This window comes from Eschrichtius robustus, chromosome 2, assembly GCF_028021215.1.
Source record: "Eschrichtius robustus isolate mEscRob2 chromosome 2, mEscRob2.pri, whole genome shotgun sequence".
Lineage (NCBI taxonomy): Eukaryota > Metazoa > Chordata > Mammalia > Artiodactyla > Eschrichtiidae > Eschrichtius > Eschrichtius robustus.
In genome coordinates this window covers 133193334-133217424 of record NC_090825.1, presented here as the reverse complement: position 1 = coordinate 133217424, position 24091 = coordinate 133193334, and the positions used below count along the sequence as shown (strand labels likewise).

Sequence of the window (24091 nt, the reverse complement as noted above, 5' to 3'; positions counted from 1 at the left end):
TCTACACTAACATTTATTGGATGTTTATTTGGGATTAGTCTCTGTGCCAAGTACTATGTATGGATGGGCAAATTTTATCCTCACAAAATCCTCAGAAGTAGCTCTGTTGTTTTATAGATGAAATATTGGGGGCTTTTTTGCTATTGAAACATTGCAGCTCTGTCCTGGGTCATTTGGAAATGCATTCCCTCTCTTCTCTGCTGTCTTTTTCTCACTTTGCTCGCTTCCGCGACTTCTAGAGAACTGGCCTCCCCTGAAGGTCAGACATTTTACATAGAACTTGACAGCAAAGGACCTTTCATCTTTATTTAAACAAATACTATTTACCATAATTTTGGATGAGAACGGATGAGGAGAGTTTGAGCGTATTCCAAACCAGATTTGGAATGCAACGACGTAGCCGAGGTACAATGAGGTTGGTGCTGCTGTATTCTCAGAGGCTGGCATAGTGGCCCTATAATCCACCCCACAGAATGGTTGGGAGCATGGAATTCGGGAACAGACAGGTCTAGCTTCAAGCCCGAATTCTGTCTGTTACTAATTATGGGACCATGAATGGTTTTCCTAAGTTGCTGAGCACCGTACTCCTCAGCTACAAAATTGAGACGATCATAACTGTTTCTATCCCTTGGGTCCTTGGAAGATTAAATGAAACAATCAATGTAACACAGTAAGAAGAGCCATCATATATGATCAAAAGTGGGAGCTTTGGGAGACATTCAAGATGGCGGAGGAGTAAGACATGGAGATCACCTTCCTCCCCACAAATACATCAGAGATACATCTACATGTGGAACTGCTCCTACAGAACACCTACTGAACGCTGGCAGAAGACCCCAGACTTCCCAAAAGGCAAGAAACTCCCCACGTACCTGGGTAGGGCATAAGGAAAAAGAAAAAACAGAGACAAAAAATAGGGACAGGACCTGCACTTCTGGCACTAGGAAGCCCCTTCACTGGAGGAGATGGGGGGAGGTGGGGGGAAGCTTCAGAGCCACGGAGGAGAGCGCAGCAACAGGGGTGCAGAGGGCAAAGCGGAGAGATTCCCACACAGAGGATCGGTGCCGACCAGCACTCACCAGCCCGAGAGGCTTGTCTGCTCACCCGCCGGGGCGGGCGGGGGCCGGGAGCTGAGGCTCAGGCTTCGGAGTTCAGACCCCAGGGAGAGGAATGGGATTGGCTGCGTGAACACAGCCTGAAGGGGGCTAGTGCGCCACAGCTAGCCAGGAGGGAGTCCGGGAAAAAGTCTGGAGCTGCCAAAGAGGCAAGAGACCATTGTTTCAGGGTGCGCGAGGAGGGGGGATTCAGAGCACCACCTAAACGAGCTCCAGAGACTGGCATGAGCCATGGCTATCAGCGCGGACACCAGAGACAGGCATGAGACGCTAAGACTGCTGCTGCAGCCACCAAGAAGCCTGTGTGCAAGCACAGGTCACTATCCACACCTCCACTCCTGGGAGCCTGTGCAGCCCGCCACTGCCAGGGTCCCATGATCCAGGGACAACTTCCCCGGGAGAACACACAGTGCGCCTCAGGCTGTTGCAACGTCACACTGGCCTCTGCTTCTGCAGGGTCGCCCTGCATTCTGTACCCCTCCCTCCCCCGGCCTGAGTGAGCCAGAGCCCCCTAATCAGCAGCTTCTTTAACCCCGTCCTGTCTGAGCGAAGAACAGATGCCCTCAGGAGACCTACACGCAGAGGCAAGGCCAAATCCAAAGCTGAACCCCAGGAGCTGTGGGAACAAAGAAGAGAAAGGGAAATCTCTCCCAGGAGCCTGAGGAGCAGCGGATAAAATCTCCACAATCAACTTGATGTACCCTGCATCTGTGGAATACCTGAAGAGACAACGAATCAACCCAAAACTGAGGCGGTGGACTTTGGGAGCAACTGTAGGCTTGGGGTTTGCTGTATGTGACTGACTGGTTTCTGGTTTTATGTTTATCTTAGTTTAGTATTTAGAGTTTATTATCATTGGTAGATTTGTTTATTGATTTGGTTGCTCTCTTCCTTTTTATATATATATAGATAGATAGATTTTTTTCCTTTTACTCTTTTTGTGAGGGTGTATGTGTATGCTTCTTTGTGTGATTTTGTGTGTATAGCTTTGCTTTTACCATTTCTCCTAGGGTTCTGTCTGTCCTTTTTTTTTTTTTTTTTCCTATAGTTTTTAGCACTTGGTATCATTGGTGGATTAGTTTTTTGGTTTGGTTGCTCTCTTCTTTCTTTTTTTTATTACTTTTTAATTTTTTAAATAATTTTCTTTTATTTTTTATTTTAATAACTTTATTTCTTTTTATTTTATTTTTTTCTTTCTTTCTTTCTTTTCTTCTCACTTTTCTTCTGAGCTGTGTGGCTGACAGGGTCTTGGTGCTCCGGCCGGGTGTCAGGCCTGTGCCTCTGAGATGGGAGAGCCGAGTTCAGGACATTGGTCCACCAGAGACCTCCCAGCTCCACGTAATATCAAACAGCGAAAGCTCTCCCAGAGATCTCCATCTCAATGCTAAGACCCAGCTCCACTCAACGACCAGCAAGCTACAGTGCTGGACACCCTATGCCAAACAACTAGCAAGACAGGAACACGACCCCACCCATTAGCAGACAGGCTACCTAAAATCATAATAAGGTCACACACACCCCAAAAACACACCACCGGATGTGTTTTTGCCCACCAGAAAGACAAGATCCAGCCTCATCCACCAGAACACAGACACTAGTCCCCTCCACCAGGAAGCCTACACTACCCACTGAACCAACCTTAGCCACTGGGGACAGACACCAAAAACAATGGGAACTACGAACCTGCAGCCTGCGAAAAGGAGACCCCAAACACAGTAAGTTAAGCAAAATGAGAAGACAGGGAAACACACAGCAGGTGAAAGAGCAAGGTAAAAACCCACCAGACCAAACAAATGAAGAGGAAATAAGCAGTCTACCTGAAAAAGAATTCAGAGTAATGATAGTAAAGATGATCCAAAATCTGGGAAATAGAATGGAGAAAATACAAGAAACGTTTAACAAGGACCTAGAAGAACTAAAGAGCAAACAAACAATGATGAACAACACAATAAATGGAAATAAAAATTCTCTAGAAGGAATCAAAAGCAGAATAACTGAGGCAGAAGAACGGATAAGTGACCTGGAAGATAAAATAGTGGAAATAACTACTGCAGAGCAGAATAAAGAAAAAAGAATGAAAAAAATTGAGGACAGTCTTAGAGACCTCTGGGACAACATTAAACGCACCAATCTTCAAATTATAGGGGTCCCAAAAGAAGAAGAGAAGAAGAAAGGGACTGAGAAAATATTTGAAGAGATTATAGTTGAAAACTTCCTTGATATGGAAAAGAAATAGTCAATCAAGTCCAGGAAATGCAGAGAATCCCATACAGGATAAATCCAACGAGAAACATGCCAAGACACATATTAATCAAACTATCAAAAATTAAATACAAAGAAAACATATTAAAAGCAACAAGGGAAAAACAACAAATAACATACAAGGGAATCCCCATAACGTTAACAGCTGATCTTTAAGCAGAAACTCTGCAAGCCAGAAGGGAGTGGCAAGACATATTTAGTGATGAAAGAGAAAAACCTACAACCAAGATTACTCTACCCAGCAAGGATCTCATTCAGATTCAACAGAGAAATTAAAACCTTTACAGACAAGCAAAAGCTAAGAGAATTCAGCACCACCAAACCAGCTTTACAACAAATGCTAAAGGAACTTCTCTAGGCAGGAAACACAAGAGAAGGAAAAGACCTGCAATAACAAACCCAAAACACTTAAGAAAATGGTAATAGGAGCATACATATCGATAATATCCTTAAATGTAAATGGATTAAATGCTCCAACCAAAAGACATAGACTGGCTGAATGGATGCAAAAACAAGACCCATATATATGCTGTCTACAAGAGACCCACTTCAGACCTAGGGACACATACAGACTGAAAGTGAGGGGATGGAAAAAGATATTCCATGGAAATGGAAATCAAAAGAAAGATGGAGTAGCAATTCTCATATCCAACAAAATAGACTTTAAAATAAAGACTATTACAAGAGACAAAGAAGGACACTACATAATGATCAAGGGATCAATCCAAGAAGAAGATATAACAATTGTAAATATTTATGCACCCAACATAGGAGCACCTCAATACATGAGGCAAAGGCTAACAGCCATAAAACAGGAAATCGACAGTAACACAATCATAGTAGGGGACTTTAACACCCCACTTTCACCAATGGACAGGTCATCCAAAATGAAAATAAATAAGGAAACACAAGCTTTAAATGATACATTAAACAAGATGGACTTAATTGATATTTATAGGACATTCCATCCAAAAACAACAGAATACACTTTCTTCTCAAGTGCTCATGGAACATTCTCCAAGATAGATCATATCTTAGGTCACAAATCAAACCTTGGTAAATTTAAGAAAATTGAAATTGTATCAAGTATTTTTTCCAACCACGATGCTATGAGACTAGATATCAATTACAGGAAAATATCTGTAAAAAATACAAACACATGGAGGCTAAACAATACACTACTTAATAACCAAGAGATCATGGAAGAAATCAAAGAGGAAATCAAGAAATACATAGAAACAAATGACAATGAAAACACGACGACCAAAAACCTATGGGACGCAGCAAAAGCAGTTCTAAGAGGGAAGTTTATAGCAATACAATCCTACCTCAAGAAACAAGAAACATCTGAAATAAACACCTAACCTTACACCTAAAGCAATTAGAGAAAGAAGAACAAAAAAACCCCAAAGTTAGCAGAAGGAAAGAGATCATAAGGATCAGATCAGAAATAAATGAAAAAGAAATGAAGTAAAGAATAGCAAAGATCAATAAAACTAAAAGCTGGTTCTTTGAGAAGATAAACAAAATTGATAAACCATTAGCCAGACTCATCAAGAAAAAACGGGAGAAGACTCAAATCAATAGAATTAGAAATGAAAAAGGAGAAGTAACAACTGACACTGCAGAAATACAAAGGATCATGAGAGATTACTACAAGCAAAAATATGCCGATAAAATGGACAACCTGGAAGAAATGGACACGTCCTTAGAAAAGCACAACCTTCGGAGACTGAATCAGGAAGAAAAAGAAAATATAAACAGACCAGTCACAAGCACTGAAATTGAAACTGTGATTAAAAATCTTCCAGCAAACAAAAGCCCAGGACTAGACGGATTCACAGGCGAATTCTATCAAACATTTAGAGAAGAGCTCACACCTATCCTTCTCAAACTCTTCCAAAATATAGCAGAGGGAGGAACACTCCCAAACTCATTTTACGAGGCCACCATCACCCTGATACCAAAACCAGACAAAGAGGTCACCAAAAAAGAAAACTACAGACCAATATCACTGATGAACGTAGATGCAAAAATCCTCAACAAAATACTAGCAAACAAAATCCAAAGCACATTAAAAGGATCATACACCATGATCAAGTGGGGTTTATCCCAGGAATGCAAGGATTCTTCAATATACACAAATCAATCAACGTGATACACCATCTTAATAAACTGAAGGAGAAAAAGCATATGATCATCTCAATAGATGCAGAGAAAGCTTTTGACAAAATTCAACACCCATTTATGATAAAAACCCTCCAGAAAGTAGGCATAGAGGGAACTTTCCTCAACATAATGAAAGCCATATTTAACAAACCCACAGCTAACATCGTTCTCGATGGTGAAAAACTGAAACCATTTCCACTAAGATCAGGAACAAGACAAGGTTGCCCACTTTCAACACTATTATTTAACATAGTTTTGGAAGTGTTAGCCACAGCAATCAGAGAAGAAAAAGAAATGAAAGGACTCCAAATCAGAAAATAAGAAGTAAAACTGTCACTGTTTGCAGATGACATGATGCTATACACAGAAAATCCTAAAGATGCCACCAGAAAACTACTAGAGCTAATCAATGAATTTGGTAAAGTAGCAGGATACAAAATTAATGCACAGAAATCTCTTGCATTCCTATACACTGATGATGAAAAATCAGAAAGAGAAATTAAGGAAACACTCCGATTTACCAATGCAACCAAAAGAATAAAATACCTAGGAATAAACCTACCTAAGGAGACAAAAGACCTGTATGCAGAAAACTATAAGACACTGCTGAAAGAAATTAAAGATGATACAAACAGATGGAGAGATATACCGTGTTCCTAGCTTGGAAGAATCAACATTGTGAAAATGACTGTACTACCCAAAGCAATCTCCAGATTCAATACAATCCCTATCAAACTACCAATGGCATTTTTCACAGAACTAGAACAAAAAATTTCACAATTTGTATGGAAACACAAAAGACCCCGAATAACCAAAGCAATCTTTAGAAAGAAAAACGGATCTGGAGGACTCAGGCTCCCTAACTTCAGACTATATACTACAAAGCTACAGTAATCAAGACAGTATGGTAATGGCACAAAAACAGAAACATAGATCAATGGAACAGGATAGGAAGCCCAGAGATAAACCCACGCACATATGGTCACCTTATTTTTGATACAGTAGGCAAGAACATACAATGGAGAAAGGACAGCCCCTTCAATAAGTGGTGCTGGGGAAACTGGACAGCTACATGTAAAAGAATGAAATTAGAGCACTCCCTAACACCATACACAAAAGTAAACTCAAAATGGATTAAAGACCTAAATGTAAGGCCAGACACTATCAAACTCTTAGAGGAAAACATAGGCAGAACACTCTATGACAAACACCACAGCAAGATCCTTTTTGACCCACCTCCTAGAGAAATGGAAATAAAAACAAAAATAAACAAATGGGACCTAATGAAACTTAAAAGCTTTTGCACAGCAAAGGAAACCATAAACAAGACGAAAAGACAACCCTCAGAATGGGGGAAAATATTTGCAAACGAAGCAACTGACAAAGGATTAATCTCCAAAATACACAAGCAGCTCATGCAGGTCAATATCAAAAAAAAAAAAAAACAACCCAATCCAAAAATGGGCAGAAGACCTAAATAGACATTTCTCCGAAGAAGATATATAGATTTCCAACAAACACATGAAAGGTTGCTCAACATCACTAATCATTAGAGAAATGCAAATCAAAACTACAATGAGGTATCACCTCACACCAGTCAGAATGGCCATCATCAAAAAATCTACAAACAATAAATGCTGGGGAGGGTGTGGAGAAAAGGGAACCCTCTTGCACTGTTGGTGGGAATGTAAATTGATACAGCCACTATGGAGAACAGTATGGAGGTTCCTTAAAAAACTAAAAACAGAACTACCATACAACCCAGCAATCCCACTACTGGGCATATACCTGGAGAAAACCATAATTCAAAAAGAAACATGTACCATGATGTTCATGGCAGCACTATTTACAATAGCCAGGACATGGAACCAACCTAAATGTCCATCAACAGATGAATGGATAAAGAAGATGTGACACATATATACAATGGAATATTACTCAGCCATAAAAAGAAACGAAATTGAGTTATTTGCAGTTAGGTGGATGGACCTAGAATCTGTCATACAGAGTGAAGTAAGTCAGAAAGAGAAAAACAAATACCGTATGCTAACACATATATATGGAATCTAAAAAAATAAATAAATAAGGTTCTGAAGAAACTAGGGGCAGATTAGGCATAAAGATGCAGACATAGAGAATGGCCTTGAGAACACAGGAATGGGGAAGGGTAAGCTGGGACGAAGTGAGAGAGTGGCATGGACTTATATATAGTACCAAAGGTAAAAGAGATAGCTAGTGGGAAGTAGCCACATAGCACAGGGAGATCAGCTCAGTGCTTTGTGACCACCTAGAGGGGTGGGATAAGGCGGGTGGGAGGGAGACACAAGAGGGAGGATATATGGGGATATATGTATATGTATAGCTGATTCACTTTGTTGTAAAGCAAAAACTAACACACCATTGTAAAACAATTATACTCCAATAAAAATGTTAAAAAAATGGGAGCTTTTATTGTTTTTATTATTATTACCATTGTTTGAATTTTGGCATGGTCTTTAGGAAGAATGCAGGACTTGGAATAAGATCTGAGTTCTAATCTCACTTGTGTTGAGTAGCTCTGCAACCTCAGGCATGCTGTGTATCACTTCCCTTTTCTGTCAAGTGAGACCCCCTCACCCACCCTTCCATGTGAAAGCTGCTGGAGAGGTCAAACATCATCTTAAATGGGAAAGTGCTTTGAGATATACACAACAGAAAAGCAAGTAAATGTTTGTATATCTTGTCTCAGCTTATAGACATTTGTACTCAAAATGAGTCTGAGAAAATGAAAAGGGATCAGGAATTCCTTGTTAGCTCTAGATGGGTAGAGAGGGGTGTGGGTAGATGTGAACCTGAAGGGTGAGGAACGATAATCCATCAGTTTCCTTTAACTGATTCTCCAGCACTTGCTGGCTTCGGGCCCCAAGGTTCCCAGTCCTAACATTAAAATAATGCAAGGGAAGAAGGTGGAATAAGATGTGTTTTTATGCATGCTGGTTTGTCTGGCCTGAAATGTTCTTCCAGACCCTCCCTTCCTTAGGAACTCCCATTTACCCTTTAAGACACAGCTCAAATATCACTTCCTCTGTGAAGCCCTCCCTGCTTCCTTGGGTATTTTCACTCTCTGTGCTCTCACTGGATTGTGACCATTGCTCCATCAGATGACCTACAGCAGTGCTTTGCAATCACAGTTGATTCTCATCATTCAGTGGTTATGTTTAATAAAGTCACCTGATTTACACATAACCTTGTTTTATGCACATTTCTGTTCAGAAACACCTTGTTTAGTATGTATTGTGGCTTCATTAACATTGAACTCACAGTCAACAGCACTATAACTCATGCTGAGTGAAACTCATCTAACACATGTTTTCCTTGTAAGATACATCATAGCCTTCTTTCACTTACACAAGACAGCACCTCAGCTCTATGCTTGAGGGTCACTTTAAACAGCAAAATGACCAATAAAGTGTACACAAGTGCAAAAAATTTGGCACTAAACAGACCTCAGAAAAGACACTAGTTTATGGTATGAGCTGAAACGAGAAGGCCGGGCCTCGCCTTGTTCGACCTCAGCTGGGAATGTGCATGTAGAGTGACAAATTTTTCTCTGCTCTGGGCATGGGCATGTCATGAATGACTGTGAAAGGGCTGCAAGAATTGACTTTGGGGTTACAGATAGATTTTAGTGAGTAGGCGAGTTGCAAGTATAAAATCTGCAAAGCATAAAATCAACTGTATTTATTTATGTGTTGGACATTTTTCCTAGCCTGAGGCTTCTTACAGAAGGGTTGGCATGTGTACTGGATATCTTCTCTCTCTTTTTTCTTTTTACATTTATTTATTTTTGGCTGCATTGGTCTTTGTTGCTGCGCATGGGCTTCTCTCTAGATGTGGTGAGCCAGGGCTACTCTTCGTTGTGGTGTGCGGGCTTCTCATTGTGGTGGCTTCTCTTTGTTGCGGAGCACGGGCTCTAGGCGCCCAGGCTTCAGTAGTCATGGCTTGCAGGCTCTAGAGTGCAGGCTCAGTAGTTGTGGCACGCACGCTCAGTAGTTGTGGTGCACGGGCTTAGTTGCGCCACAGCATGTGGGATCTTCCCAGACCAGGGCTCGAACCCGTGTCCCCTGCATTGGCAGGCGGATTCTTAACCACTGCGCCACCAGGGAAGCCCTGGATATCTTCTCTTGCTCCTCCAGACCTACTTCACTCTTCTCACCCTGCCCTCGCCCCTGCAGACTGACCTCTGTGGACTACTCTACTAGGATTTCTTTGTCCTCTGGCTTCCAGTTGGGTTCGGGCAACAAGAAACCCCAGCAGTTGATGGGGGGAAGGGAGGAGAGGGGGCCAGCATATTTATTCCACAACCTCCTCCTTGTGTTGCTGCCTTGGGCTTCCTCTGTCTCTCACTAAATGTCCTCTCCTCTCGAGGCACCTCTCTCCAGGTGACTCTCTGCTTCCACAAGCAAGTGACCACTCCCGTTCCTCATCCCTTTGGGCCTAGGGGTGGTAACTGCTCCTTGGCTGTTCTTTGCCTCTGTACTACTTACTATGGTTCTTCTAAACCCACACTGTGTTAAATAGTCCTTTTGAAATAGGCTCGCCTTGAATTATCTTAATTTGACTGTGATGTGTTTGGTCCTCAACTGATATCTTATTCATCGTATACACCTGACACAGTGCCAAGTACTAGCAGGTGAATGGTAACAAATGATCTCTAAAACTCCTCCTAACAGTATCTGTATGATTCAGTTATCCCAGAGACCAACTACTCATGATGACTTGGGAAGAATTGCAAAATCACTGAAGACACTCTCATACACACACACACACACACACACAAACACACACACACACACACACACACACTGCCCATCTTGCTGAATGGGGTATGTTCTGCCTTTTCCTGAGTGTGGTGGTCTTGTGTGTTGGGAGGTTCCAGGCAGAGTAGGGTCTGCAGGATAAATGCTCTCTGAGAAGCCGATCTGTTCATCCATCCTGCTCTAGAAGCTTCCTCTCTGGGTCATTCGCCAGGGGGAGTCAAGCCCAGAGGTGAGTCCCACAAAGGACTGTGTGGAAGCCACAGGCTTTCTCACTGGTACCTGCTGGTCCTCTGGGTGCATGAGCTGGCCTCCTGCAGTGGACGTGGGCATTTGGTGAACTGAAAGGTACAGGGAGAGCTCAAGACACCAAAACTATAATAACCCAGCCCTTATTTCCCTGGGATTTTAAGAGCGAGGAGAACAGCTGTGCCTTGCTGTCCAACTGTGGCTTAAGAACTCCGAATTACAATTTCCACATGTCACCCACACAGCAGATGACAGAATGAGTATGAACAATAATTTGGTACTAGGAGCAAGTCAAAAATCACTCCAGATTGGTTTCTCTTCCACCAGCTTTGCCTCTCTCAAATCCACTCTCCACACTGCTGCCAGAATATATTTTTAAACACAAATTTGACCTTCTCTCCTTGTTCAATGACATTTTTCCTCTCTACAACTAGAGTTCCAACATTTTTTGTGTTTTAAAATCTAGGTCCTTGTCTAGATTTATAGCCTTAGATTAAACTTGTCTACCCCTTCTATTATCCTCACCCTTGCTGACCCCCTGAGGCAGCAAAGCAATCTGACAGATATATGCGTCTTATATCCCCCGGTTTCTCACACCCACAGACACACACACACACACACACACACACACACACACACACACACACACACACACACACACACACACACACACACACACACACACACCCTATGCCCCAGCAATGGTAAACTGATAATAGCTTCCCAATATGTTTTGTTTCCTCTATCCCTCTACCTGGAAAGTATTTCTCTTATTTCTGCCCATTGGCTTGCCTAAAAAAAGCATAATTCATCTTCAAAACTGAGTCAGACATGGTATCTTCTGTGACAGTGCTTCCCAATCTTTAATGTGCAGATGATCACCTGTAGATCTTGTTAAAATGTAGATTCCCATTCAGTGGATCTCAGGGTGGAGACAGAATTTGCATTTCTCACAAGCTAGTAATGCTGTTGTTGCTGGTCCGGGGACCACACTTTGAGTAGCAACTTTAGTAATGCTGTTGTTGCTGGTCCGGGGACCACACTTTGAGTAGCAACTTTCTAGGAAGTTTCCACTGATGTCGCCTTTTGCCCAATAGATTCCATCACTTTTTCTGAGCTCTTCTCTACTTTGACCTTATTTCTGTTGTTGCTCTAATTGCTGTATTATAATTTTACTTGTTTATATGTCTGCCTTCCCAACCATACCTGGAGTTTCTTAAAAGTAAAGACTGTGTCTTTTTCATCTTTGTTTCTGCAGCACTCAGCACAGCATGTCAGAGGTCACAGGAAGCATTTGATATTTACTTGGTGAAACAATGTTGAATGATGTATAGTCTTTATTTGTCTGTGGAATGTGAAACTATGTAACCATTATTATTTATGGAAAACTTTTGGTTGTCTGACATTGGGATAAATATGGCCCCAGGCTATACATACCATATTTACTAAAATGCACAGCTTTATTTGCTAGACCCAACCTTTAACTTGGTGTGATTTACAAAGCATAAGAGATATTTGTAACATTTTAATTGTGAACATTAGCAATCACTGTACACTAATAAATATTCAATCTATCCAAATATAAATACATAGTCTCAAAAGGGCACAATGCAAAATCTATAAAATGCATCTAGAACCAAAACTTTGCATAGGGGAATTCCCTGTGAACACATGGCACCATTTTCAAAATGTGAGAGGGAAAAAAAAAGCCAAAAACCAAATAGGCAGAAGTCTATTTTGCAGGACACTGAGAGGTAACCTCTTGACCCATGTTAAGTTAAAGCCTCAATGATTCTGAGCTTGAACAAGATAATACCATGTAAGGGAGAATTTTTCTAAACCATACCACAGAAATCAGTCAATTCTGATGTTTTCCTTCTAGGCTGGATGTTCCAGAAATCATCTCTAATTAAAGGTTCCAAAAAAGAATGTACAAAATGCCAAAAAAGTAAACAGGGATGATTTTGGATAAGTTGAGAAATATCATCTTCTGAATGATAGGTTTTTTTTGAAGCTACCAGTTTCACAATAATTATACTTAAAAGTTGTACATCTGCATCTTCAGCCGGTCAAAATATCATATGATTTTTTAGAAAGAGCTGCTTTCAACACCATCCAGAAAGAGTTTTCCCTGAACACTGTAGGAAAATTAAATCTCTCTTACATCAGGGAATACCCTCCCCCAGAAAGTGTCCAAGAAGACCGCAGCCGGCTCAATGTTGAAGTGATAATTCAAGGAAGTATTTATACTTCTGCAGGAGAATCTTTTAAAGCTGCTTTGAAGCCCATCTACAAATTGCTTCATGCAATATGACTCTGGTGGGTTGAGTGAATCAAAGGGCTAATTACTCCTTTAGTACCTCCAATGTCATTAACTCTGATGAAGGTGAGGATACAGATGAGGAAAAAAAGATCCTATTCCAAGTTGGAGGGCTACACCGCCCACCACACTGGTCTATGCAGGAGCAACTTTACTTGCTGATGGTGCTGTGTTGGCTTCTTTATTGGCTCTCTAGGACTTTCCCCTCTTACTGTACTTACCTCCTCAGCAATCCCTTTCACCCTCAGTAGGAGGCAGTGTTGAATAAAAATAGAGAAACTGTGCATTGCAGTCAGACAGAGGTGGGCTGTATTCTTCCTAGCTCTGTCCCTTCAGGCAGGTGTCCAAGCTTTTCAAAGCCTAAGTTCCATTATCTGTAAAATGGGAATAATAATAATATCTCATGGCCTGGTGTGAACTCAGGGTGAACTGAGATTCTGCAGTTAAGGCTTGTAGCTCAGTACATATTCACTTTACATATTCAAGTGCTCAATCAACAGTAGGCATCCTTGTGCATCTTGGAAGCCCCCCACTCGGTGCCTGACTCAGTTCCCATCCAGATGGTTTGAGCAAGAACAGACCTCTTACTCCTCTCTTAGAATCTGGGGAGACTTGGAAGTCTCAACCTTAAAGTCGCACATCTCTAGGGCCTAAACAAGCTTCAGTTTCTCTGCCAGGCCACACTCCCCAGCACAAGTCTGCACTCTGTTGATGAGGATGGAAGAATGCAGAGAGGGGACTGATTCCTGGAGGCCTCAGTAAGTCAGTGTTTACGGAAGCCATGATTTCCTCCCAGGATGCCTGTGGAAGCATTGGGCACAGAAAGGGACGCAGAGTCACTTGCTTGGCTTGGTAGTAAATGAGCATCCAAGTGGTTACAACCTAAGGCCTCTCCCTGTACCAGGTGCTTCCACCATCTGATGCCTTCTTTCTGCCCAGACACCAGATACCCAATACTCCAGCAGTAAGATCGGAATTGTTCACCCCAGTCCATTACGCTCCCTTCAAGGAGAGAGGTGGCAGTGTACTCTACGAGTAAAACCTCATAAAGCTGCTTCTCAGAATATCCGGCCTCTGATGTGAGCAGCTGTTCCATCATCCTCTAAGGCAGGAAGCTGTGGCTGACAGCATCACAGAGGCAGAGCTTACTCTTTGTGACTTTCATTAACTCACTAGTTCTCCTTGAAAAAGAGTCATGCTCCTTGTTCATCTTGCCCCATATCCTGGGATTCTGTGTTGTCAGGTCAAATAAAAAAAATCCCTTGACCGTGAACTTTAGGTCCATGTTTAAAATAACAATAAGTGTAATAATCCAGGGTCCTGCCCCATCTCTCCCTTTCTCTAAGAAGTGCAAGAAATGTCGCTTGAAAGCTGTCGATTGAGGTTTGCGCTCCACACAAGATAAGAGGCTGGAGGAAGGGTACAGACTGCTCTGGCCCTGCTCCCAGTTCAGTGGCTGAGCCACCTGCCTGTGGCCTGGTGCCCGCCTCTGTCAGGCCGCTGCCTCCGTGGCAGCTTAGGGACTGGCGCCACAGGCCAGTTGCCTCTGAGGAGTCCTGGGATGGTGGCAGCTTTTAATGCTCTGTGGTGGGAAGACCTCCTTGCCCCACTCAGGATCTGCAGCCCGTGGCCTGGCACTGAGTCTCTTTTAAAGTCCCGATTCTGCGATTTCAGCCAGTTGACTCAAGAGTCTGGAGAAAGGTGGCCGGTCTTCTGGTTTCTAGAGAGGGAAGAAAAGAACTCTGTGATTTCCTTGTACTTGTGTGTCATAGCTAATTCCAAAGCAAACCAGAGTTAAACAGCAGTCCCCTCTGCTGAGTTTTAAATATGCTTCTATATATATTGTATTTGAGGCCATTATGTCTTAGTTGTTAACAGCAGGTATTTTGGAATCATATGGCCTACTTTTGAATCACAGCTTTTCCACTTATTAGCTGTGTGACCTTTGAACAGGTTACTAAACCTTTTTGAACCTCAGTTTTGTCATCTGTAAAATGGGGATAATAATATTATCAATCTCATAAGATTGTTATAAGAATTAAATAAAATCGTATATAAAAATGCAACATAAAATAAGCACTAAGTAAGACTAAAAAAGAAAATATTTAGGTATAAATCTCATAAAATATGTATAGGATCTATTTTAGGAAAAATATAAAATTCTAAAGAAAGAAATCAAAGGAGAGCTAAATATATGGAGAAATATTCCATGTTCATGGTTAGGAAGACTTGCTATTGTTAAGATGTCATTTCTTTTCAACTTGATGTATGGATTCAACACAATCACAAGAATCCCAGCAAGTTATTTTGTAGATACTGACAAACCAACTCTAAACTCCATATGGAAAGGCCAAAGACTCAGAATAGCCAACACAATACTGAAGAAGAACAAGTTTGGAGGACTGATACTTCCTGACTTCAAGACTTACTATAAAGCTATAGTAATCAAGAGAGCATGGTATTGGTGAAAGAATAGACAAAGAGGTCAATGGAATAGAGTTGGGATCCCAGAAATAGACCCACACAAATGTAGTCAAATCTTTGACAGAGGAGCAAAGGCAATTCAATGGAGAAAGGGTAGTCTTTTCAACAAACGGTCCTAGAGCAATCGGACATCCACATGCAATACAATGACTCTAGACACAGACCTGACACTCTTCAAAAAAATTCACTCAAAATGGATCATAGACCTAAATATAAAATGCAAAACTTATAAGACATCTAGAAGATAACATAGGAGAAAATCTGGGTGACCTTTGGTTTGGCAATGAGTTTTTAGATACAACACCAAAAGCACGATTCATAAAAGAAAAAAAATTGATGTTGAACTTTGTTAAAATTAACAACTTCTGCTCTGTAAAAGGCACTGTTAAGTGAATGAAAATATAAGCCATAGGCTGGGAGAAAATGTTTTTAAAACACATATCTGATAAAGGACTTATATCCAAAATATGCAAAGACCTCTTAAAACGCAAAAGCAAGAAAACAAATAATCCTATTAAAAAATGGGCAAAGATCTAAGCAGTTACCTCATTTAAAAAGATATACAAATGGAAAATACACATATGAAAAGATGCTCAACATCATATGTTAGGGATTTGCAAATTAAAATAACAATGAGATACCACTATATTCTTATTAAAATGGCTAAAATCAAAGCACTGACAACGCCAAATGCTGGTGAGGACGTGGAGCAACAGGAACTGTCATTGCTGGTGGGAAAGTGAAAATGGTAGCCATCTTGGAAGACAGTCTGGCAGCTTCTTAAAAGGCTAAACATTTTCATATGATAGTGTTATCATATGATCCAGGAATCACACCCCTAGATATTTACCCAACTGAGCTGCAGAGCTATGTCCATACAAAAACTAGCACACAAATGTTTATAGCAGCTTTATTCATAACTGCCAAAAACTGGAAGCCACCAAGATGTCCTTCAGTAGGTGAACGGATAAACAAACTGTGGTATATCCATACAATGGAAATATTATTCAGTGATAAAAAGAAGTGAGCTCTCAAGCCATGAAAAGACATGGAGGAATCTTAAATGCATAGTTCTAAATGGAAGAAGCCAATCTGAAAAGGCTACGTACTGTATGATTCAACTATGTGACATTCTGGCAAAGGCAGAACTTGGACAATAAAAAGATCAGTGGTTTCCAGGGATTTGGGAAGAAGAGGGGAAGGGATAAACAGGTGAAGCACAGTGCATTTAAAGACAGTGACACTATTCTGTATGATACTATAATGGTAGTTACATGATATACATTTGTCAAAACTCACAGAACTGTATAAAAAAAGCAGTGAACCTTAATGTAAAACATGGACTTTAGTTAATAATAATGTATCAGTGGTGGTAGAATAATTGTAACAAATGTACCACACTAATGCAAAATGTTATTTAAGAAAGAAAAAAGTACTAAATGTCAGCTATCATAATTGTTATAGTATTTAATCCTTGAGAAGTGGACTAGATTTGTTTTGTACGCTTCCTTATGTCTTTATGGTTTATTTCTTTGTTTCTGATGACAAAAGCTCTATGAACTTACAGAGCAAACATTATTTAATTATCGTACAGTAAGAAAAAGGAGGTTCAGAGAATGGCCCATGATTAATGATTAAGAAATGATAAAACTGAGATAAAACCCAAGTATCCTATACTTTTTAAATCCCCCGTTACCCTTCCATGATCCAAATTTGTGTTAATTCTCTATTCAGCAACTTTCAACTGTGGTTGAAATTTAAAATTTGCTAACTCACCCAAGGACATCTAACACTCATGCTGATATGGCTTAAGGCATAGCCTGCCACCCAAGGATAACTGAGATGTCTGGGAGGGCGCAGAGTAATTGGCTCCCATTCTGAATTGTTGTATGAATAAAATGAATTTTAATTCAGTCATTTTAATAGTTTCACAGCATCAGTGAACTTCTGTTTACCAGTTTATAGAACTAACTTCATGGATATTTAATGGTTTTATGATGTTACAGATGCTTTTTTTCTCAAAAAATTGACATAGGCCTTCCCCACTCTTCCTTTCTGACAGTATGTTGATGGCTTGTGACATTATATTACAAATCAAATAACATTTAAGGTCCCTGCCAGCTCTTCCAGGGATGAGTAACTCCTTTAGTTAATAGATGCTCAACATCACTTTCTTGCTAATCTATTTTGTCATCCCTACTGCCTCATCCTCTGAGAGGGTTCCTTTCTTCAGGGATGGAGGCAGACCCTGAAACTGCAGATTATAATGGGGGGGGGGGGAACCACTTCCTTTACTGACCTCTTTCCAGCAATGATTCATGATCTGGTAGATATGCGAGGAGGCCAGTCGAGGCTTGTATAACCGAAATCCAGTGGTGATGTCTTCCACCACCTCTGAGTTGCTTCGGTTTTCATACGGGATTTTGCCTTCACTGAAGACTTCCCACATCAGCACACCTATGAGAAATGGTGAATCAAAACAGCTAGTGATAAAGTTCCTAAATAGCGAACAAACCAACTTACCTCTAGAAATCACAGACTCCTTGACATTAAGATTCAAGTCCCTACCTCCAGAAAGTACAATATCAAAAGCCACCTGGGGCTTATTAAGCCTGTGCTACTTCTAAAGAAGAGTGATTTCCCTACCTCCATAAAGTACAATATCAAAAGCCACCTGGGGCTTATTAAGCCTGTGCTATTTCTAAAGAAGAGCGATTTCCCTACCTTCCTAGTGGTGAAGAATGTTCAAGCTCAGCCCTTTGTTATATCTAACTCAAATGTTACTACTAAAAGTTGCAGGGGATGTAAACTCAAATGTCTACACATGATATAGATGAATGGAGTGGATGAGGTCTGCATAATAGGGACTAGGGAGGACTGTGAAAAACTGGAGGTCAAAAATTCTGTCCCCAAAGGGGCAGCTGTGATTTAGCTCCAGCCAGCATAGGGCACATGGGAATGAGGGCTCTGAATTGCCACATTTTCTGTTTTTTTAAAGATAAGTCATAAATTGGGAGTTTTAAAATATAAACTCAATTTGATTTAAAAGGAATACTGTGTTAACCAAGCAAAACTCTTTAAGTTGTCCATTTTTGACCTCTGATTTAATCCCTTTTCTTTTTTTTGCCCTCAGTAGAAATGTTACACCCAGCTTTATTATGTACTCATCTATTCATAGAATGTCAGAGTGGGAACAGAGCTTGCAGATCACCTAATCCAGTGGTTTTCAAAGCATAGTCCAGAGATCCTGAGGGCAGAGTTTTCCAAAGTATGATCCCTAAAACATCTGAAGTTTTGAAAAATCAACTCAGAAATTTGTTCCGATGGCAGATCCTGGGCCCCAGCCCAGACAACTGGATTAGAATTTCTAAGGGATCCTCAGAAATGCCTCAGGAGTTTTGGAAATTCAGTAAATAAGATCAATTAGCACCCCAAGATGCCAGGATTTCTAGTGAGATTTCTTTGGAAAATGGGGGAAAGCTGGCTGGAAAACAGTTGCTTTCACGCAAACCTTGTGATGCATTGAGGAACTGAGTAAGGCCCAAAGAGGTTAGTTGACTAGTTTAAAATAGTGCAGTTCATATATATGGAATCTAAAAAAAAAAAGGCTCTGAAGAACCTAGGGGCAGGACAGGAATAAAGATGTAGACGTAGGGAATGGACTTGAGGTCACGGGGAAGGGGAAGGGGAAGCTGAGATGACGTGAGAGAATGGCATTGACATATAAACACTACCAGATGTAAAACAGATAGGGAAGCAGCTGTATAGCACAGGGAGATCAGCTCATGCTTTGTGACCACCTAGAGGGCTGTGGTAGGGAGGGTGGGAGGGAGGCGCAAGAGGGAGGGGATATGGGGATATATGTATACGTATAGCTGATTCACTTTGTTATACAGCAGCAACTAACACAACAATGTAAAGGAATTATACTCCAATAAAGATGTTTAAAAATATAGTGCAGTTAATTAGGGGAAAAACCTCAAAATGCGTGACAAAGCCCAGTGGCCTTGAGGCAGGCAAAAGCTCTCCTCCATCCAGGTTTCTGTTTCTCAGGTTTGCCACCCCAGTTTTTCTCACCCCTCTATTCTGCTTCCATCAGTCAATCTCATCTTTGGACACTTCAGATGACATATCCTAGGAAGGGATGGACTTTAGCTCAACCCTCTAATTATAAGGTGCAGCAGCAAAGTCCTAGGCTGACAACCTGTGGCAGAATAAACCCCATTCCGAGTCAGCAGGTGAATGTGACAAAGTGGCCATGGCTGCAAACATCTCTTTATGGGACACCTGGCTTGGTGCAGCATGACCCGCCGTACCGATAGAGAGTGGCCACACATCAGCCGTACCCTTCCTAGTTATATGCACTGGGGAAAAGAGAATGTGAGGTTGCTCAAGCGCAGTTTTTTTTCTTCTAAGTTCATTCTGTACCTTAAATTTGACTAACAAAGTCATAGTTAGGCCTGTTGAACAGGGTGACTACTTTAAGGAACAATTTAGGACTCAAAATCAAAAATCACTTGGTTGTTGGAAATGGATGTTCTAAAATGCTGGAGAAGATTAGTTAGTTCTTCTCCTAAGAGATTTAATTAGTCATCTTCTCCCTGGTTTCTACTGCTAGTCAATATACTTGGCAAACCTTCCCTTCACATAGAATGACAACATCAAACTCCAAACTATTCCTGTCCGAAGTAGAATCCTTCTTACAATCCAAGTCAAAGAGGTTGTCCAGTATAGTTTTGTGTATACATTAATATGCAAAAACTATGGCTTAAAAAGACATGACACACCCAGCAAGAATATTTAGTACTTCTTGCCACACCGGCATCATTCATTCTGTCTTTTCATTCTTGCCCATTTGCACTTATGAGAAATTCTGATTCCTTACCATGGCCTGCCGATTTCATTGCCTACAGTTCTCCCACTAAGTCAGTACCCCTTTTCTTTGGACACACCAAGCTTTGGCACTTGCTGCTTCCTTTGTTAGAGACACTGTTCCCTGGACCTTCAAATGGAGACAGCTCCCTCTCATCATTCAGCTCTCTGCTCAACAGTCATCTCCTCAGAGAGGCCTTCCCGGACCCTGCTATTTAAAACAGACCCTCCCTCCATTCCAGTTACTCTCTTTCCCATTACTCTTTTGTTTTATTCATAGCACTTACCGCTACCTGACTTTATCTTATACACATATTTGTTAGCTTGTTTACATGATTGTTACTGTCTCCCCTTAAAACTTGGCTCCAAGAGAATAGGAGCCTTTTCTATCCTATGTACCGCTGCTTTGTGAGCACCTAAATTAGCTCCTAGCATGTAGTAGATGCTCAATAAATCGTTGTTGAATGAATGGGTAAAATACTTTATTGAGAGTGAAATGTGGGAATAAATGTGAGAATAAATATAATGTTGGAAAAAACATGATCCCTGCTCTCAAGGGCTCATATTCTTATCTCCTGACTCCAGCTTTTGATGTCACAGCAGCTATCACCAGCATCCTGTTTTCACTTTTATTTTTGCCCCTATTTCAAACATGTCCAAGAATAGATACAATAATGAGGGCCCCTTCATCCCTTTCAGAGCTGTTTCTACAGACTCTCAGTGGGACGCCCTCACCATCCAGTGTTCAGGGCAAGTAAGGCTGCCTGAATTTGACAAATAAAACAGCTGGCCCACAGTCCCAGGTCATGTGGGAGTGGGGCCAGAATGACACTTACCAAATGACCACACATCCGACTTGCTGCTATAGCGACTGAAAGAGAAGACTTCCGGGGACGCCCACTTCACCGGGAATTTGGTGCCTGAGGAACTGGTGTACTGGTCATCAAGGACGAACCTGGCGAGAGAGTGGAGAGAGATCGTCTGAGTGTCCTGGTGGCCTGCATCCCATCCCTGAGACTTTGCCGGCACCACAGGTCCGTATTACCTTGTCATCCCAAAGTCGGACACCTTGATGACTTGGTTTTCTCCAACCAAACAATTCCGGGCAGCCTGGAGCAGAGACAGGCAAACGAAAGGGAAAGGAAAACTTGGTGGGTAATCAGTAATTAAGGAGTCTCCTATAATCACAGTCCTTTGCTTTTCCATGTGCTGCTTTGCTTTTCCATGTGTTGCTGTGCAGAAGCAATGAGGAGCTTCACAAGTGCTAATTAAGCTTCACTAGTGCCTGATGGAAAGTTGAATGTTAAGATCCTTTATCAGGATGAGTAAATCTGGTCTTTCATCTTCATTCCTGGGATCCTAATCAGAAGAAACGTCCGTGGTGTTGTGTAACCAACTGTAAACTCCAGTGCAACCTGATATTAACCTCAGGGATGACATGAAGAAGCTATCACCCATTTGACTAAAATCAGAATGTGTTGAAGTTGCTAATTCTCTTAAAACTATTCCTCAGTAAGGATGGTACATGGTCCCTAATTCGATTGGAAGAGCCCTTACCAAGAAAAGATCCATGAGTCCCAAATTTTAATGTTCCTGCAAATCCCATGGGGGGACATGTTAAAATGAATATTCCCAAGCCTCAACCCCAGAGATTCTGAGGATGGTTCTAGGATCACCCCAATATGATCCTGGTAGATCCTTGGATAACGTTTTGAGAAACATGTGCTTGTCAATTTCTTTCATTTTACCAAGAGGAAAAGGAGACACAGAGAGGTTAAGAAGGAGAGGCTGTCAGCTTTATTTAGAAAGAATGTAAACTCCAACTCAGAGGGTGAAAGTTAGAGGTGGGGCTGGAAATAGAGCCCAGATCTGAGTCCCATGAGGACATCCCACAGCGGGTGGAGGAAGGAAGAAGTTGAGAGGGAAAGGAAGAGGGCTTATGCCTTGTTATTGATTCATGCATTCCCAGTCTTCGTAGCTCTACATTTCAGTGGGACATGCCCCTTCACCCCGGACCTGTAGGGGTTTGCCCTCCCCCCTCTTACCAGGTCTCTGTGGATGACACATGCCTCTTCCAGGTAGGCCATGCCCTCACACACGTCCAGGCACATGCCCAGCAGGGTCTCTGCAGCAAAGAGCCCCCGCTGGCTGCGCAGGTAATCTGACAGGCAGCCGTGTTCCATGAACTCAAACACCAGGCAGATGGGGGCTTGCTCCAGGCACACTCCATAGAGCTGGACCAGTTTGGGGTGAGAGAGTTTCCTGGAGAAAAATGGCAAGGGGTGAGATGGTCTAAGTTTAGTCTCCCAAAAATACACTCCCTCCCCCAAACAAAAATGTCTCATTGAGCTGAGACCTGAAGAATGGCAGGGACTCAGCTGGTGTATGCAAGAATGAACGAAGGCCAGTGTGGTTGGCATGTCATGGAACCAGCGGAAAGATGGGTAGGAGATGAGATTGGGGAGCGGGCAGGGCCAGACCATGGTGGGCCTTTTAGACCACAGTGAGAAGCTTGGAGTTATTCTCCATACCATGGGAAGCCATCGCTGGACTTGAGCAGGGAGGTGGCACAAGATGGCATCAGAATGGTATTTAAAGAGCACAGCACAGAACATCCTTCCCAAGGTATCTCTGCATACTCTTGTTTTGGCCACTCACATCATGACTTCAGCCTCCTCGATGAAGTCCTCTTCTGACATAGCTCCTTCCTGAATGGTTTTGATGGCCACCTTGTCCCTGTTGAGCCAGTAGCCAAGGTGCACCAACCCAAACTGCCCGCTACCAATCTCCTGCACAAAAGTGAGCTCTGAGGGATCAATCACCCATTTCCCTGGAAGAGAAAGAGTTTTCCAGAGTTGACAAGCAGTAGATATGAAGTATAGGACTACCAGGAGACTATATAGCCCTATACAGAATGTTAGCCTATTGTTAATATAACTCAAAGATGGAAAATGGTATAAGCCTGTATACTTAGAACTATAGATAGATAAAAGCATCTTTTTTCCCAAATAATAACATAGAATATGTATTGAAAGCCATGAAAAATGTGTGTGGGGACAATTACATGGAAAGAGAAAGGAGGATGGCATTAGTTGAGATATTAAAGAAAGTCAGTGAAAGGGTTCTAAGGTCCCAACCATTTCCTATACCTGATTGAAAAATTTTTATTGTCATTTTTCACATAGAGCAAGTTTTATTTGAACTGGTCATTCATTCATTCATTTATCCATCAAGAGCATCCATTATGTACATAGCACTTGCTAGGCCTTAGCAGGGGTTAGGGGTAAGGTGATGGATTCCAAGAGGACTGGTACAGAGGTGCAAGCCAGCACACAGTCTCGCACATAGGTAGGCTTTCAATAAATGCTCAAAAAATGAATAAAAAGGATCCGAGTCTCAATTTTCACACTGGCAAAAATGAGTGGGTTCATAAAATACTCTCCGGGCTTCCATCCAGCATGGGCACATTCGGATTCCACAGGTATTAGAATTATCTTATTTTTATAAGGAGGCTGAGGGGCATTATCCTTTCCTGATGCTTGGTCTAGTACCATAAACAGTTCAATTTCTACCTCTTTGAGGCACAGACTCAACAGAAAACAGTACCGAGCACCTACTGTGTGCAGATATGGTGCTGGTTAGGGATGGAGAGCCCACACAGTGTTTCTCAAAGTATCACCCTCTAACCCCTGTGTCAAAATCACCTGGGGCACTTGTTGAAAAGGCAACCCCAGGACCCCACTGTCTGGGACTGTGTTTTGGTAAATGTTGGCTCGGGGCTGGAAGTCAACACTTTTCTTAAGCATCCTATGTAACTTTGATGC

At 41.7% G+C, this 24091-nt stretch overlaps 1 protein-coding gene across 1 annotated transcript in view; it reads right to left on the bottom strand.

The window, feature by feature from the left end:
• Positions 1-14552: 14552 nt before the first annotated feature.
• Positions 14553-24091, bottom strand: part of ITK (IL2 inducible T cell kinase) — a 63954-nt gene continuing 54415 nt past the window's right edge. Inside the window, exons 12-17 of the mRNA XM_068536280.1 lie at positions 22926-23097; positions 22313-22529; positions 21313-21377; positions 21104-21222; positions 17695-17852; positions 14553-14631 (exon numbers count right to left, since the gene is read on the bottom strand). Of these exons, the coding sequence (XP_068392381.1) occupies positions 14560-14631; positions 17695-17852; positions 21104-21222; positions 21313-21377; positions 22313-22529; positions 22926-23097 (803 nt within the window). The 3' untranslated portion in view covers positions 14553-14559. The remainder of the gene's footprint in view (positions 14632-17694; positions 17853-21103; positions 21223-21312; positions 21378-22312; positions 22530-22925; positions 23098-24091) is intronic.